Source organism: Myotis lucifugus, unplaced genomic scaffold (assembly GCF_000147115.1).
Source record: "Myotis lucifugus unplaced genomic scaffold, Myoluc2.0 scaffold_1, whole genome shotgun sequence".
NCBI lineage: Eukaryota > Metazoa > Chordata > Mammalia > Chiroptera > Vespertilionidae > Myotis > Myotis lucifugus.
In genome coordinates this window covers 16178854-16194697 of record NW_005871049.1, presented here as the reverse complement: position 1 = coordinate 16194697, position 15844 = coordinate 16178854, and the positions used below count along the sequence as shown (strand labels likewise).

General features: G+C 42.7%; 1 protein-coding gene across 1 annotated transcript in view; it reads left to right on the top strand.

Annotated features, from left to right (window-relative positions):
* SLC10A7 (solute carrier family 10 member 7) overlaps positions 1-15844 on the top strand; it is a 191492-nt gene that overhangs the window by 135601 nt on the left and 40047 nt on the right. Inside the window, exon 6 of the mRNA XM_006081754.3 lies at positions 6200-6235. Coding sequence (XP_006081816.1) covers positions 6200-6235 — 36 coding nt within the window. The remainder of the gene's footprint in view (positions 1-6199; positions 6236-15844) is intronic.

Here is a 15844-nt window from a genome sequence, read left to right as displayed (position 1 = left end):
ATATTTTTCCACCCATGTTTATCAGGTCATGGTCTCTGAAGACCATATACCCTGGTCGTTTTGTTCAAATGTAGGTAGGTATCTCCAAAATCTTCCCTGCCAGCCCTTTATGATTTATTGTTTAGGCTACGCTGGCCAGTCTCACTCATTACATATTGGTTTGACATAAATTCGTGCTTGAGGAATAAACTTTGCTCTAACTTTTTAAGATAGCCTATATACTGACCACAGGACAAAATGTGAGACAACCTAGAAATCTCAGTTAGCATTAATCTTTTTTTCCCTTAGTTTTTTTTAAAGAGAGCTTTGCATCAAATATAAATACAAGGTTCAGAGTAAAGGAATTGCCAAAGTATAATTCTCAAAAGTTTAAAACACGACTTTCTTACAAACATAGAATGAAAACACACCAAGCATTTATTTAACTGAACAATGAGGGAACCAGCAGGATGGTAAAGTTGGTTTCAAGGAGATTATAGAAATGAGGGCCCATCAGAAAAGCATAGCAAAATAACTTTGCTCGTAACTACAGGGCAATAAAAACATGTTTTTTCTACTAAACATAAATTACTTCTATCCCAACAGGACAAAACTTGATATGTTAACATGAACTGTCATAGTTTAGGCTCTAATCAATAGTAAATAGAAGTCAAACAAAGGTATATGCTCTAATAAAATAACCCTTGCGCTGGCCTATTGAACCATGCTCCAGGATGGCATAGAAAGGACGTGCAGTCCTGTTAGGGGCTTTTTTCCAAGTTTTGGTCAATTTTTATTAAGGGAGTGCTGTGGACTCTGAGATTCATTTGGATGAGATAATGTCTTAAGAGAGGCTCAGAACCCTCCCCCAGGAGGGACAATGGGAGGGCCTGGGACTTTTAGCCTGGAGAAGACCGAGTGTGGGGACCCAAAAGCTCACTTCACCATTATTCTTAAATTTGTAAATGTAGCCTTAAAAAAATTATAGTTTTAGAGTGCAGAGATTTTATTTACACTATTCAAAAGCAGCAGTTAAAAGGTCACTTGAAGAACAAAATAAACACAGAAAGAAAACAGAAACAGACTCATAGATACAGCCATCAGCCTGATAGTTGCCATGGAGGTGGATAGGGGCTGGGTGAAAAAGGTGAAGGGAATAAGAAATACAAACTGATAGTTACACTATGTAATAACTATGTATGATGCTAAGTGGGTACTTGAATTTTCAGGGGGAACACTTTGTAAATTATGTGATTGTCTAACCACTATGCTATACACCTGAAACTAATATAAAATGATATTGAAAGTCAGCTGCAATCTAAAACTAAAATTTTAAAAGAAAAGCCATCACAAGGAAGGAGAGGGACAAGACATGCCCTAAGTTTCTCCGAGGGGAAGACGGGCAGCAATGGGAATGGTTTGGTGTCAGTATAAGAAAGAGCTTCCTCCTTGTCAAAGAGCTCCAGCCATGGCAGTATGTGCCTGGAGAGCAAGGACATTGTCTCCCTATGCAGTGGTCGGCAAACTGTGGCTCGTGAGCCACATGCGGCTCTTTGGCCCCTTGAGTGTGGCTCTTCCACAAAATACCACGTGCGGGTGCGCACGTACAGTGCGATTGAAACTTCGTGGCCCATGCGCAGAAGTCGGTATTTTGTGGAAGAGCCACACTCAAGGGGCCAAAGAGCCGCATGTGGCTCGCGAGTGGCAGTTTGCCGACCACTGCCCTAGGGGATCTCTGGCAAAGGTTCAGCCATCACACCCACAGAGCTAGAAGAGAGACAGTCAAAGGTGTCAGACATCAGATGAGGACTGGACCAGGGTAGGTCTGAGATCCCTTGCAAAACTGAGACTCTGTCATTCTGTAGACCTTGAGTTATTGCCTTTTAATTAAAAACTTAAAGCACCTTTCCTAAGGCTTGACATTCAATATCCTGGAGACGAAAGCCTAAGGAGTCGGTTTTAGTATCTGTGTGATCACAGTAGTTGGTGTAGCAAAACCTTTTGTTAATACTCAGTGGCGAGCATCGGTCAGCTCACGGAAGAGTGAGGTTCTATTCCCGGTAAAGGGAGCATACCTGGGTTGCACGGTGCAATCCCTGGCCCAGGTCCGGGTGAGTGCAGGAGGCAACCAATCAATGTGTCTCTCTCACGTTGATGTTTCTCCCTTCCTCTCTTCCTCCTCCTTTCCTTCCACTCCCTAAAAATCAATGGGAAAAAATATCCTCAGGTGAGGATTAACAACAAGAAAAATATTATAATTCACTTCAGTTTTGCCTTTTTACAAGTCCTGCTGTTGAGAGAAGTATATTCACAGTTTTGTTGTTTTGGTTGTTACTTGGGAGTTTGGGGCAGGGGGGACTTGGGTTTGTATTTTAATGGACTAAATCTCGGTGTCTCAGATTTGACGCTTTTCCCCTCTCCACTAAAGTCATTGAAATATATTCACCCAGTCATTCACATCAGAGGTGTAAATGGTTTTTCTGAAGGTTTTTTAAGAGACAATCAAAGCCCATCACTTTGTGACTTGAATTCTTCAGGTATTTCGATCAGAAAGCTTAACAAACCCTCCCAACTGCAAGGATGCTAAAACTATGTTTTGACCTTGACTCTGCCCGGGGGGGGGGGGGGGGGGGGGTGGGGGTATTGACATCTTTTGCTAGAAGTGCTCATCCACCACCTCTTGGTTTTAGCCATTGGTGTAGAATTTACTTGGGAAAGAGAAAGGAGAAGCAATCAAATTGAGCCTTCAGAGTGTGAGGGAAAATAACAAGTTTATATGACTTTGCAGCTCCCAATGGTTGTTGCTGTTATAGTTTAAATTTTTAGGTCACCTTTTTGTCATTGATATTTGCAAAAACCTGACTTAAAAAGTGCATCAGCCATGTCACACAAAGGCTTATTTCTCCATTTGTTTCATGTCATCAAAAAGACATAACAAGTTTAAAGCTCCTCTCAGGTTTAGTCTTAAAATATAACCCTGAGGAAACAGGGTAAGATTGCAAAGATTTTACTTACACCACTCAGGACCCCAGGCTGTGGAGTCGAGAAGCTAAAGATTGAATTTCCAGCATTGCCTCTTTTTATTTCACTCAGTGTCTCTGAGTCTCAGTTTCCTTCCCTAGCAGATGGAGAAATAATAGTACCCTAGCTCATAGGGTTGTTGTGAAGATTATATAATGTAACAGACACTAACCAGTGGTTCTCAACCTTCCTAATGCCGCGACCTTTAATACAGTTCCTCATGTTGTGGTGACCCCCAACCATAAAATTATTTTCGTTGTTACTTCATAACTGTAATTTTGCTACTGTTATGAATCGTAATGTAAATATCTGATATGCTATATGTGTTTTCTGATGGTCACGACCTACAGGTTGAGAACCGCTGCAAGCCCTCAGACATCTTAAGTTCCTCATAAATGTTAGCTATTATTATTCTAGTACTAATTCTAATGGCTTCACCAAACCTTAATTATGGAGCTATTGTCCGGATTAATGACATCGTGGCCAAATCATTCCCTTACACAGCTGCAAAGCAGGTTTTGGCATTGTGTAACAATTCATTCTTAGCTAATGAACTTGAACAGCCATTTTTGAGAAAATAATGAGGAACCTTGAATCTAGAATTAGAAAATGCATCCTATTTGCCAGGAACTTTTTAGAAACAAATACCTAACTATTTTAGGAACAAATATCCTAAGTCCTTGGGAGAACTGCAAAGAACCTACTGTGTGTTGGTGACTATACACTTGAAATGTCTGGGCAGGAAGAACTGCAGATCATAGTGCTTTGCCTCCCAGAATAAGGTCCTGTCTAAGAATCGGTTGTCAACTAGAGACCAAGGTCGTACAGCAACTGATCACTGCCTACATGCCTCAGTGGGACTCTAGAAAACTGCACTGGCCACTCAGATGTCCTCCCCGGGGACCAGGGGTGTAGTGGAGTCAGTTCTGGGTTGGGAGTTGGACAAAGCAGGCTCGAGTCCAGGCTTCGCCATTTATTTTCTGTGTGACTTTGGTCTGGTTGCTTGGCTTTTCTCAACCCTAGTTTCCTCATCTGTGAAATGTGGCTATTTTATAACCTAACTCCTTCAAGAGGTCAAATTGTAAATGTGCATAAAAGTGCTGAAGCCAAATGCCATTAATAGTACTGGTATTATTACTATTACTAATACCATGCCACTATTACAAAGGAAAATAAATGGTAGCAGGAAGAACATGGATCACTGTGTACTACATATGACACCAGTGTGACTCCTCAAACACAAGGCAAATATCCTCAGAGTGGTGATGAGACTCAACCTTCTTCCTGGCTGAAAATCCTTATCCTATGACAGATATACTACCTGTGTCTCAGAAGTATTATTAGCATATTGATAATCCAAAACTCACAGTAATATGTTTCTATTCTATTTTTTATCTGAATTTAAGTGAGTTGACAACAGAAAAACTGGTTAGGTTATAAACTAAGTCATATCCATTGTCCACATACTAAATTATTTGCCAACTCATTACACCCTCGCTTTAAGTTCTTCATTCGTTCACCATTTGTTGATCAGATCCCAAGCTCCCTCTCCTGACCTGCAAGGCCTTTGGTGATCTGGTCTTTGGCTCTTCCACTTGATGCTTTCTTCTCACCCTGCTCAACTTTTCATAGTTTTGTGGATGCCCTTCCCTCTTCCTGAAATATCCTTACCCCTGTCTGCTGGATCCGTTTCCATTAATTCTTATAATTAATGGAACAATGCCTGGCCTATAAGTGGACATTCAATAAATGTTTAAACAAATTGACTTGAAATCCGATGTCTCCTACATAGACTGAAACAAGCGAGTATTTTTGTTTCCACTTGGCCTTGTAAAGTCTGAAATTCCTACTAAAGTCTGAATATATTCTACATCATCGAAAGGCAATAGCTCTTATAAATTATTTTGCACATGTAGCTCTCCTAAATGTGCCAATGAGAACCTGTTTCATAGACACTAATGGAGTTGATAAGCCACAATATTCATTTTAGTAAACAAATAGGTTAAATATATAATATAAATTAAAATGCTATATTCCCTATTGCAAAAGTTTGCACAATCAAGAAGCATGTGTTCTATTATTTAACAATAAAACAGGCATATATGTGAATATTCACATGAGTATACTCCTAAGAAAGTCATGATAGCAATGTTCACATAAGATAGGCCAGTCCCTCTGGGGCCACGTCCAAAGGATTGTAGTAACTAATGACAAAAGGACTTCCTACAGGACTTCTTTCCCAAAAGTAATGCAGCAGTACCGTCCATAGATCCTGGGCAGAGTATACTCTCTGTCTGTCTGCCTGTCTCCCTTCTCTCTCACACACATGCACACAGACTCTTTGGGATTTTAAAGTTCCAAGTAGAATTCATTAATAAAAATATGAAATGTGTTTTGTTTTATAAATCATAGTGAAGTGTGGAGAGATAAAGGAAGAACTAAGGGGCGAGTAATCATCTCCTGCTTTCCACTGAAACCTGTCAGTTCACTCCCAACTCAAACACCTGGTTAAAAGATTTATCTACAAGAAACTTAAAAGTTTGTATCCTGCCTCATCGACAACAGCCTCAAACTGTTCCTTGTCATCTCAGAAAACAAATCTTTTGCTCCTTCCTGCCTAGGGGAGGCCGAGGGACGGAGGTGGTCCTGTGTGGCCGAATGAGATGAAAGACTTGCCTTCCACCATGGAGACATGGAGTCTAATCAAGCGAAATGAGTTCTGAGATCCCAGCTCATTTCCTAGGGGAGATCAGTTCGCATTACAGAATCACGGCATCTCATTCATCACAACTGACTCGGTCTTTGCTCAGGAGAGAACCCCAACTGGGACTAAACCACCTGTCTTCCCTTGCAAAGAGGCACTTTATCTGAGGTAGAGCTGAAAGCCTGGGAGTGAGAAAGCTTGCCAGCTTCCACCCGAGTGATACACATGCAACGTGGAAGGCAACTTAAGTTTTGCAAAGGAAGACGAGTTTAAGGAAGATTGGTGGTTGTGGTTTTAAAGATGCCAGATACAAATAATTGTAACAGAGATGCTATGGCATTATGGTGGAGAGAGCCGAGATTGGGGCTCCCTCTTTTTTATCTCCTAGGTTTTATTAAAGGATAAGCATTTCCATGCATCAGAGTTTAAAATGGCAAAGAAAGTGTGCTGATTTCTATGCTGATAAATGATCATCATCTCTTTTATTTCTTTCAGGGCATTGTTATAACACCCCTGCTACTGCTGCTTTTTGTGAGTATTTTGATGTTGTCTTTAATATCTTTTATTAAAAGCCATCTACAATCCTTGAAGAAAGGCCATTAAAATAGAATTGAAATTTGAATCACTTTGTATGATTTTGCATCACATTTTGAACTGTTCTCCCATTTGAGCTGTACCAAGTAATAACATGTGGACCCAAAGGATCTCTGTAGCCTCATGATCCAAGGCCAGTGTCAGGGCCCAGTTATTAAGCCTCCAACTCCTGGCCAAGTCATGAATTACTAGAAATTAGTGGCCTGTGACTAGGTCACAAATGTACTGCTCTTTATTTTTCCATTAGTAAAAACAAAGTGATTGCTAGTGGCCCAGTATTTGATAGAAAGAGCCTTGGACCCAGAACCAGAGGAAGCTTAGGTTCCAAGGCTGACAATAACCGGCTTCCCCACTTTGGGGAATACTGCCTCAATTTCTTCATCTGTAGAATGGGAAGCAATATTACCTACCCCAGTGTGCCTCCCAGGAATAATGAAATGTGCTTTAGAAATAAAAAAAAATACAAGCTACTGATTAACTAAACAAAAATTGTACAGAAAATAAATGCTAATTAGCTGTCTTATTTCTTTTGGTACTAAGCATATGAGAAATTAGATGAAAAATTATAATAGAAATTAATGTTATCTCATGCTGAGAAAAGCATATGTAATCATGAGTGATACCTAAAATATTTTATGAACTGTGCATTTTTCATACACACATCTCCCAAATATAAATCACTCCACTGATCACTGCAATGGAGGGGGTGTGTTTCTGGGAGTGAAATGTAGCTGTTTAACTAGCACTGTTTGTCAGTGAATTAAAACTATGGGGAAAATTTATTTAATTATAGGGTAATTACCCAAGTTGGAATTCAATTAGAGTAATAGAGTGAGGGACTTCATTTCTTACAAGCTGTGCAGGAAGTGGAGGGGGAGAGATACTACTAAACAGTTGGATTCTGCATCATTCATGAAAGACATTACCTTTAAGTACGAAGGCCCAGCCTTCCCTTCCCTTTCCTTTTCTCCTGAAATGCTAGCTTCCTTCTGACCAGGTTAGAGGAGTCCAATAATCAGATTACTTCTCTGAGCATAACAAACCTCATTCATTTGAACTTCACCAGTTCAGAATTTGCAGCGAGTCCACTTGAAACTGAAGTGAATATTGATTTGCATTTGTTTGAAATACAAGACTTGGTATGTACCTACCTGCTCACCAGATGTGAGGGCCTGGGATCATCCCTCGGTGTTGTTTCCGAGACAAGGGCACAGCTTCCCAGGAGCATCCCCTGCATGCACAGCACGGGCCAGCCTGCAGTCCCGCTGCAGTGGGCCAGAGGACTAGTACAGAGCCAGGTATCTGGTTAGTGTATAGCAAACGGCTGTGTAGCCCAGGTTTTCTCCACTGCAGAAGAATAAAGAGTGGCATCTCTAACTCATGACTCTTACGAAAATCCAGGATTAATCATAGCCGCAGCTACAGGGCTGAGACCTAAGGTAGCACTTTTGAGAATCTCAGAGGCTGGAATCTCTGGGGCCCCGTTTCGGCTCATGACTAAAGAACTAGAGGAGTACTTTCCCCCTCTCCTTCCCATCTCCATGCCATAGAGATTTTCTCCATGGATTGATATTATGGCATCATACTATTGCAAGCTTCCCCCCTCTCTTGGACCCACAGACTTGTGAGATTTAGTTGGTTCAACATTTTAAAATAATGGAACATCAAGAATAGTAAAAGAAACCCCAAGACCCTGAACTTTAAAAAGTGTAATGTTTCCCCCTGAGCTACCTGGGCTGTCCCAATAGGTTGTCACAGGCATTGTCACAGGCACTTTTACTATGTTCTATGACTTTAACTCGCATGCACAGTATATAGCACTTTTGTCTCTTTAGGTTGTCATGCAATTTACAAACAATGGGCATTGCTTAAACACTTGGGTTACCAGGCCTCATTTCCTGAGCAGGAAAAACCCCGAGCAACTTAAAATATGATCACATTCCATAAAAGATGTAGTGTTGTTGTTTTTATCAACACCCCTGTTATGGGTTAAGTTGTATCCCTCAAAAAGATATGCTGAAGGTCTAACCCGCGGTACCCCAGAATGTGACCTTATATGAAAATAGGCTTATTGCAGATGTAATTAGTTTAGGTGAAGTCATATTGGTGTAGGGTGGGCCCTGACTGCAATATGACTGGTATCCTTATAAGAAGAGAAGCCAGAGGCACACAGAGAGAATGCACGTCAGGTGGAAGCAGAGAAGGAGTGTTAGGTCTACAACTCTAGGAACACCAAGGGTTGCTGGCAAACTTCAGAAGCAAGGAGAGATGAGGAAGGATCCTCCCCTACAGATTCCACAGGGAGCATGACCTCATTGATCTCAGACTTAATAGCTTTCAGAACTGTGAAACAATATATTTCTGTTTACCCAGTTGTGGTGTTGTCCTATATAATAAAAGGCTAATATGCAAATGGACCAAACGGCGGAATGACTGGTTGCTATGACACACACTGACCACCAGGGGGCAGACGCTCAATTAGGAGCGCTAAGGATGTCTGACTGCTAGAGGGCACAGGCTGGGCTGAGGGACCACCGCCCCACCCCCCCTCAAGTGTATGAATTTCGTGCACTGGGCCTCTAGTATTAAAGAAGAAACTAAAACAACACCTGGAAATTGAATTGTCTTTTTTTTTTTTAATAATATCTTGAAAGGGAGTGAGTTCTCATTCATAAAGGGAGAGTGTGGCCTCCTAAGCACAGAGTTCACCCATAGTAATGGGAGAGGGAGAGGTAGAATAACTCTTATTGAGTAGATATAGTGGGAACTTATTACATAATCCCATGTGAAGAGCATGACTACCTTTAGAGGTAGATATTATCCTCACTTTATATGAGAAAACTTAGGTTCAAAGAGTTTTTGTAACTCGGTTTAGACTACACAACTAGTAAAGAGCACAAGCATTTTCACTCAGGGTCTGCCTCCCTGAGGGCCCCTTCCAGGTGATACTCACACAGCACACCTCCCAGGAGACAGTAGTTTTAAGACATATGATCAGCGCTCAATTACTACTTCTTGAATATTTTTATTCTGGGTAACACAGGAAAGACTAAACAAGAACAAGGCATCATTATTGCCTTGAACGAACTTAAAGTTTATTTGGGTAAACAAGAATAAAGAATAATGAAGACATTTAGAGGAAAAATTAACTGCTATGCTGTGTTATTCAGACTGAGTTGCAGAGGAGTTCATGGGGTCAGGGAGAGAGATCCGGGACCAGCCTTGAGGCTGCAGTCATGATTAGTTTTCCTAGTAAACGGCTACCTGTGATAAAAAATAATTTTTCAACTTCTGATCCATCAATAGAGTACAGCCATTACTGTCACATGCAGTACTCTACTTTTTGTCATATATTCCCAATGATGATTGCATAATTGATAGTCACATGTATATAATGATAACAAAACACTTAAAGAGAAGCTATTCATTTAATTGGCCCAAATGTTTTATTCCTGTACTGAGGACTGTTTGTTTCTAAAGCAAGTGAGGACCGATATTCTCTTGAACCCGCGAGTAGCTTATCTTCTGACTGTGTGTGTAAATCTCACAGAGATGGTTATCACACAGGGAGAACTTTGTGAGGCAAAATAACCTGGAGTCTTTGGTAAATACCCCTGTTGGGGCTCCCTCCCCCCAACCCCCACCAGTCTTTTGAACCCTAAAGGGCCAGGAGGAGCACCTGGTACACCATTTTTAAATGCTCTAGCTAGAAGTGACATTGATGTACTCCCTTCCCCCTTTCCAGAAAAAATATTACTCAGCCCAGCTCCCCTGTTGGTCTGGGACTTCTCAGGCTCCTCTGAAGGGAGGGAGGCAGTGACTGGGTGAGCTCAGGCACAGCACTGCCTAAACCACACTTTCCCTGCCTCTAGCTCCTCCCAGCACCAGCTGCTGGGCTCCCTGAGCAGGCAGGGTCTGCTCTGCATAGCATGAGGAGGACACTGTGTCCTTGCACCACCCTTGCTGAGGGTCCCCACACTTAGAGCACTCTTCCCAGGGGAGCTTCAACATCTGCTCCAGTTAAGGGACTGTTTAGTTAGCAACAATAGGCACTTGGTTCCTGAACCAAACTCATATTGACAAGACCAAATCCTGTGGTCAGGGGATTAGAAGCAAAGATTGTTTCCAGGTGCTGGGAGTATCCCTGCCCCCAGCCCTCCAGGTCCCCAAAGCCCATCTCCCCACAGCTTTCCTCTGTGCGCTGTGATAAGCCAACTTACCATTCATTTGGGTGCATCCTTCTAAAATGTCTGTGTGGTTTGAGTAACCGGAACTTACAGTTGTACATTGGGGCCTTCAGTTATGGAAGGTAATCTTTTCATTTTAGGTTTTAAATTAGCCTATAACAACAAGACATGTTTTACATATTTTTTATCTTTGAAAAATCAATTGAAGCCTGTTTTGCTTGTTCCTTCCTAGAGAAGGAAACACCATGCACCTAGAATAAAAAGGATCCTTTCCCAACTAAATACATGCCTTCCAGGTAGTGACCCAGCTTTAGTGTGATACGTGCAGCTGAATCAGAATCAACCACATTCTTCACAATCATGTTCTTAATTTTAATAGAAATAAAAGTCGTTTTGACACTGAGCCTGTCAGCTGGTGTACACTTTACTCATCTGTGTGTGGAAGGAATCAATGTCGTTGCATGTGTCCCTGGAGAGAAGGAGCAGCTGGGTGAAAGAAAGGCTCAACTGGAGTTTCTGGGGAAAGATGGAAACCTAAAAGGGTTTGGGGGCTGGGGACCAGGGACACTCCTCTGTTGACTTCCCTCTGTGAAGGAAAGGAGACTGGTATAGGAGAGTATGTCTGTCTGTGGGCAACAGTAAACAAGTCCCTTCCTTCTCCCCCTTCCCCCAGGACTGGGCTCCATGGGTGACGGGTGATGGGTGATGGGTGATGGGCAGGATAAGGGTGGGCACTGGACAGGAAGTGAACAAGTCCTATTCTGTGTCTCAAGCAGCGTCTTTCCCATTTCCTCACAAAAGAGATTTAACACCCGTCATTCCACTGTATACACTATAAATATCTATCCTTATTTTTCCCTGAATGTGGTGCTAATGAAAGGGAAGACCAGTCATCAAGGGTGAATTATTTAATGCAATAATGTTTTAATCGCTGAGAAGAGGCACACATAGTGGAGGCGCCTGTGGCTAATGGATTTCCCTGGTAGGAGATAAAAGGCTGATTACACAGCAGAGCAAGGGAAGACCTGGTGCATTAATGACAATTTACAGGTCAGCTCACTTACAGGAGAGATTTAAAACGCACCATCTGTTTTCTAACTGGAGGTTGATAAGTATGATTTTTACGGACAGTCAACGTCCCTTCGTCAAGAATTGGTACTTGTTTGTCTTTGTGTGTGTTGTTAGTTTGGCCCCATAATATTTTACTGACTGGACCCCCAGAATCTTTCCAAATCAAATCATTTCTGAATTGAATGGATTGATAGCGGCCAACCCTGCTTCCATTCAGCCTTTTTCTGCCAAGTTCAAGTCCTAATGCCCAGAAGACATCATTGTATGTGCTGGATTAACTCTGACGAAGCTACCCTAGAACTAGTCTTGTATCACTGTGAGAGCATTGAGAAAATGTCACTCAAATAATTTTCTGGACCCTGTGGTTGAATTTGGGAACCCCAGTTGAGAAAGGCTGTACCATCAACCCCTGTGGATTGAGTGCCTCCACACCCCCCCATTTTTTCTTTCTTTTCCTCCTCTTCTTGCTTCTGTCTGCCTTCAGTTCCCCATCTCCATGCAGCCCCAGCCCTCAGCCCCCACATACTAATGCACTTCCCCTTCTCCCACAGGGGCAGGAAAGGGGGAGCCACTCCTGCTCCCTTACCCATTTCACTGCTCCTTACCCTCTGTAATTAACATGCAGTAGAGTATAGCATGAAGTTAGAGACTGTGGAGCGACACTTACAAGTTTGGATCCTGGCTCTGACACTTTTAGCTATGGTGACCTTGACCAAGTCTGTTCTGTGCCATTCTTACCTCATGAAAATTGGGGTACTGATAAGACTTACCTCAGGGAGTTGCTGTATTAAATTATTCAACACACATTAAGCATTCAGAGCAGTGTCTGGCACATAGAACGTGCACAATCTTGCTGCCATTAGTATAATTAGGACATTTGTGTGGGAGGCCAGCCCACCAGTCCTTGCCTGGGCCTGTGAATTCAGTAGGGCCTTGTAAGATACCTGAACTTGGAAGGATGGGAAGGAAAGAAAACGTTGCCAGGCCTCTTTTTCTAGCTATGTATCATGGTCATTTGTTAGGCACCTGCTATGTACTGCATTAGTGGTTCTCAAAGTTGGAACCCCAGCTCTGCAGCACCAGCCTTTCCTCCTCCCCAGATGTTCTGAAGGTGGGGCCAAGTAGTCTCTGTTTTAACAAACCCAACAGATGCTTCTGATGTGCTGGTGTAAGAATGAGTACCCCAGATGTAAAAACATAGCCACTCTGCTGGGCACGGGAAATGTGAACTTGAGTAAGACTCTGTCCCTGGCCTTCAGGAGCACACAGACTCCTGGGACAGACAGAATTGCAAACAAGAGCAACCGAGGATGCTGAGAGGTCCAGTGGACACACAGAGCCACAAAGGAGGGAGTGGCCACATCTGCATTTTGGGAGGAGGGTTTGGAAAGGATTCCTAAAGAAAAAATGCTTGAACTGAGTCTTAGAAAGAGATTAGAACTCTTCTCGTTCTCAGTGAGGAGGGGGAGGACATTCATAGGAAGATGATGGGTGGATCCCACACAAAACTCAACTTTTAAAACTGGAGAGGAAGGGTTGGTGCTTAGTGCACGGCTGCATCCCCAGCACCTAGGCGTGCCGTGGCTCACAGGCGACATTCACATTGTGAATGAACACAAAGCTCCTAAATTCCACAAGTTTAATTTTCACTGAATCACTTCTTTTCAGCATAAGATATTAAAACAAATCACAAACCTACCTGTGAGTTTCTGCTTCACAGCACTCTATTCCTGAAAGAAATTAACCGATGACTGGGTTGTTTAAGGCACTGTGTCTTAGCACAGGTTGGCAGCATGAGGCAGGTTACCACTAAAGCTATGCTACCTCAGTAGCTCAGTGAGGCCCAGAGCACTTGCTTGGCACAAGGCGTTTTGAACCTGCAAGTCTGTCCAAGTGTGCGAATTATGGATGCTTCTTATAAACACACTGGTCTTCACAACAGAAACCACGACAGGTTCCTCATTAAAGTGTGATGAGCTGAGTACCCCAGACAGCGTGCTTCCTTCTGCTTTAGTTAAGGTCATCTCTGCATGCGGAACGGCTGGATCTCAGGCTCTTCCAGGCATGATCTCAGGAGCCGTCCTGTGCCAGCCGCTCGCTCTTCTTTCTTCTGGATGCCAGGCATGCTTCACAGTGTCAGAAACTTCCCCAAGGGTCCCTCTGCATCTCCACACTGACCCAAGACCCGTCTGGTGGTTAATTCGAAAGATAGGACTTGTGCCAAATTAGAGCCCCGCACTGAGGTTCCCTTCCTCTCAGAGCCACTTCTGAGGGAGCCCTCCTGCGGGATTGCCTCCCAGCATCCCCGCGGACCCATCCTGGCTTTGTGTAACCTGTTAATGACATCTCTGGCTAGCGTGCTCTGGCCTCTGATCTGACAAAGCCTCAGAGGAGGGCGGCTCTAACCCGTATTCCTCATCCAGTGTATCTAAGATCATAGGCAACTCAGAGGGACCTGGAGACCATGGCAACTGCCCCTCACCCCATAGCCCTCTCCACTGTCTGCAAGGAGCAGGAAGCTTCCAAACACTGACCCTGCAAATGGTGAATGGAAGTTAGAACACATGGCATTCTTAAAACTGAAGTTGAAATGGGTTTTCCTTTACTTCTCTTATGCCAAATTTGATCTTTTAGATCAGGAGTGGAGAACCTTTTTTCTGCTAAGGGCCATTTGGATATTTATAAACATCATTCGAGGGCCATACAAGATTATCAACTTAAAAATTAGCCTGCTATATTTGGTCAAATATTTAATTAACCCCTAATGCCTTGGCAGGGCCAGACCAAATGATTTCACGGGCCTTGTACGGCCCTTGGACCAGATGTTCCCCACCCCTGTTTTAGATCAGTGGTCGCCAACCTTTCAGATCTCACGGACTACTAGTGGTCCTCGGACCACCCATTGGCGACCGCTGTTTTAGATAGAATAAAACCCCCAAATTAACTTAGTAAATGAAGCCACGATTTTGCTTTTTTCTCCATTTGATCTCTGAGTTTACTGCTGTGAGGAATACTTTATGGCTAAGCAAACAGCCTTCCCAGTATGGGTGAGCTGTTGTCACGGAGCAGATTTGGCTGAAGGATGGCTCGAATGTGCTTTAGAAGTATAGCCAATTTCATATCACAAAGCAGCGATTAGAGATGTTAATTATAAGTCACTTCTTGCTGAACCTCAGTTTTTACATCTTTAAAAAGAGGGAATGGAATGGGGCTACAAGTCTCTCCCAGGGTTAAGATTCTGTCAATTTTAAGTCTTCTCCAGAGCAGCATTAAGGATCTAAGGAGGAGGCGAGGAGAGCTGAGGGCAGAGAACAGGCCACCCTCTGTCTGCTCCACACACTCACACAGAGACACACACACTCACATAGAGACACACTCATAGACACACACAGAGACACACACACACTCGCACAGAGACACACTCACAGACACACACACACAGACAATCACAGCCATACACTCACACAGAGACACACACTGACACACTCACAGACACACACACACAGACAATCACAGACATACACTCACACAGAGACACACACTCACAGATACACACTCACACAGACACACTCACAGAGACACAATCACAGATACACAGAGAACACACTCACACACAGACACACGCACACACATTCACATCCTTCTTCACATGGCTCTCGTCATGACTGTATGCCCTTTGTGTCTAGGTGCACATATGAATTAGTTGTGTTATTAGTGATAAATAAGCAGAGAAAAAAATACCATGTGAGTTTTATAATACCACATGATAATATTTTATATATACTTAAGTCTTGTGTTTTTTTAACTTTAGGAAAAAATGGATATGGTTTTGAATAAGAGTATGTCATTTTTTAGCACGTCATGTTTACACATTACTTAATTTCTTTGTTCTGTTTATTTATCCGCAAACGCATTCTCTGTGCCAGTTACTGGGTTAAGCACAGGGATGGCAGAGGGATGATCGCTTGTGACATGGTTATTCATTAAAATACCTTGAAAGTATTGACTTAATAAAGTTGAGATAGAAAGAGGAGCAGGGCCATGTAAGATCATCCATGAGCTTCCAGACAAGAATCATCACCTTTTAATAGACAGTTATTACCCTGACTACTACTGGCTCTCTCCGAACATTGTGAACCTATGGATAGACCATTGAGCTAGATGTTTTGAACTTTAAAACTTTGTTCTTTAAAGTGTATTTTTCTGTTCATCCAGTGCTTCAATTTCCTGTAAAGTATGTCTTTCTTTATTTCAATCCTTGCCCCAAGGGCATCCTTGGAATTGGTAT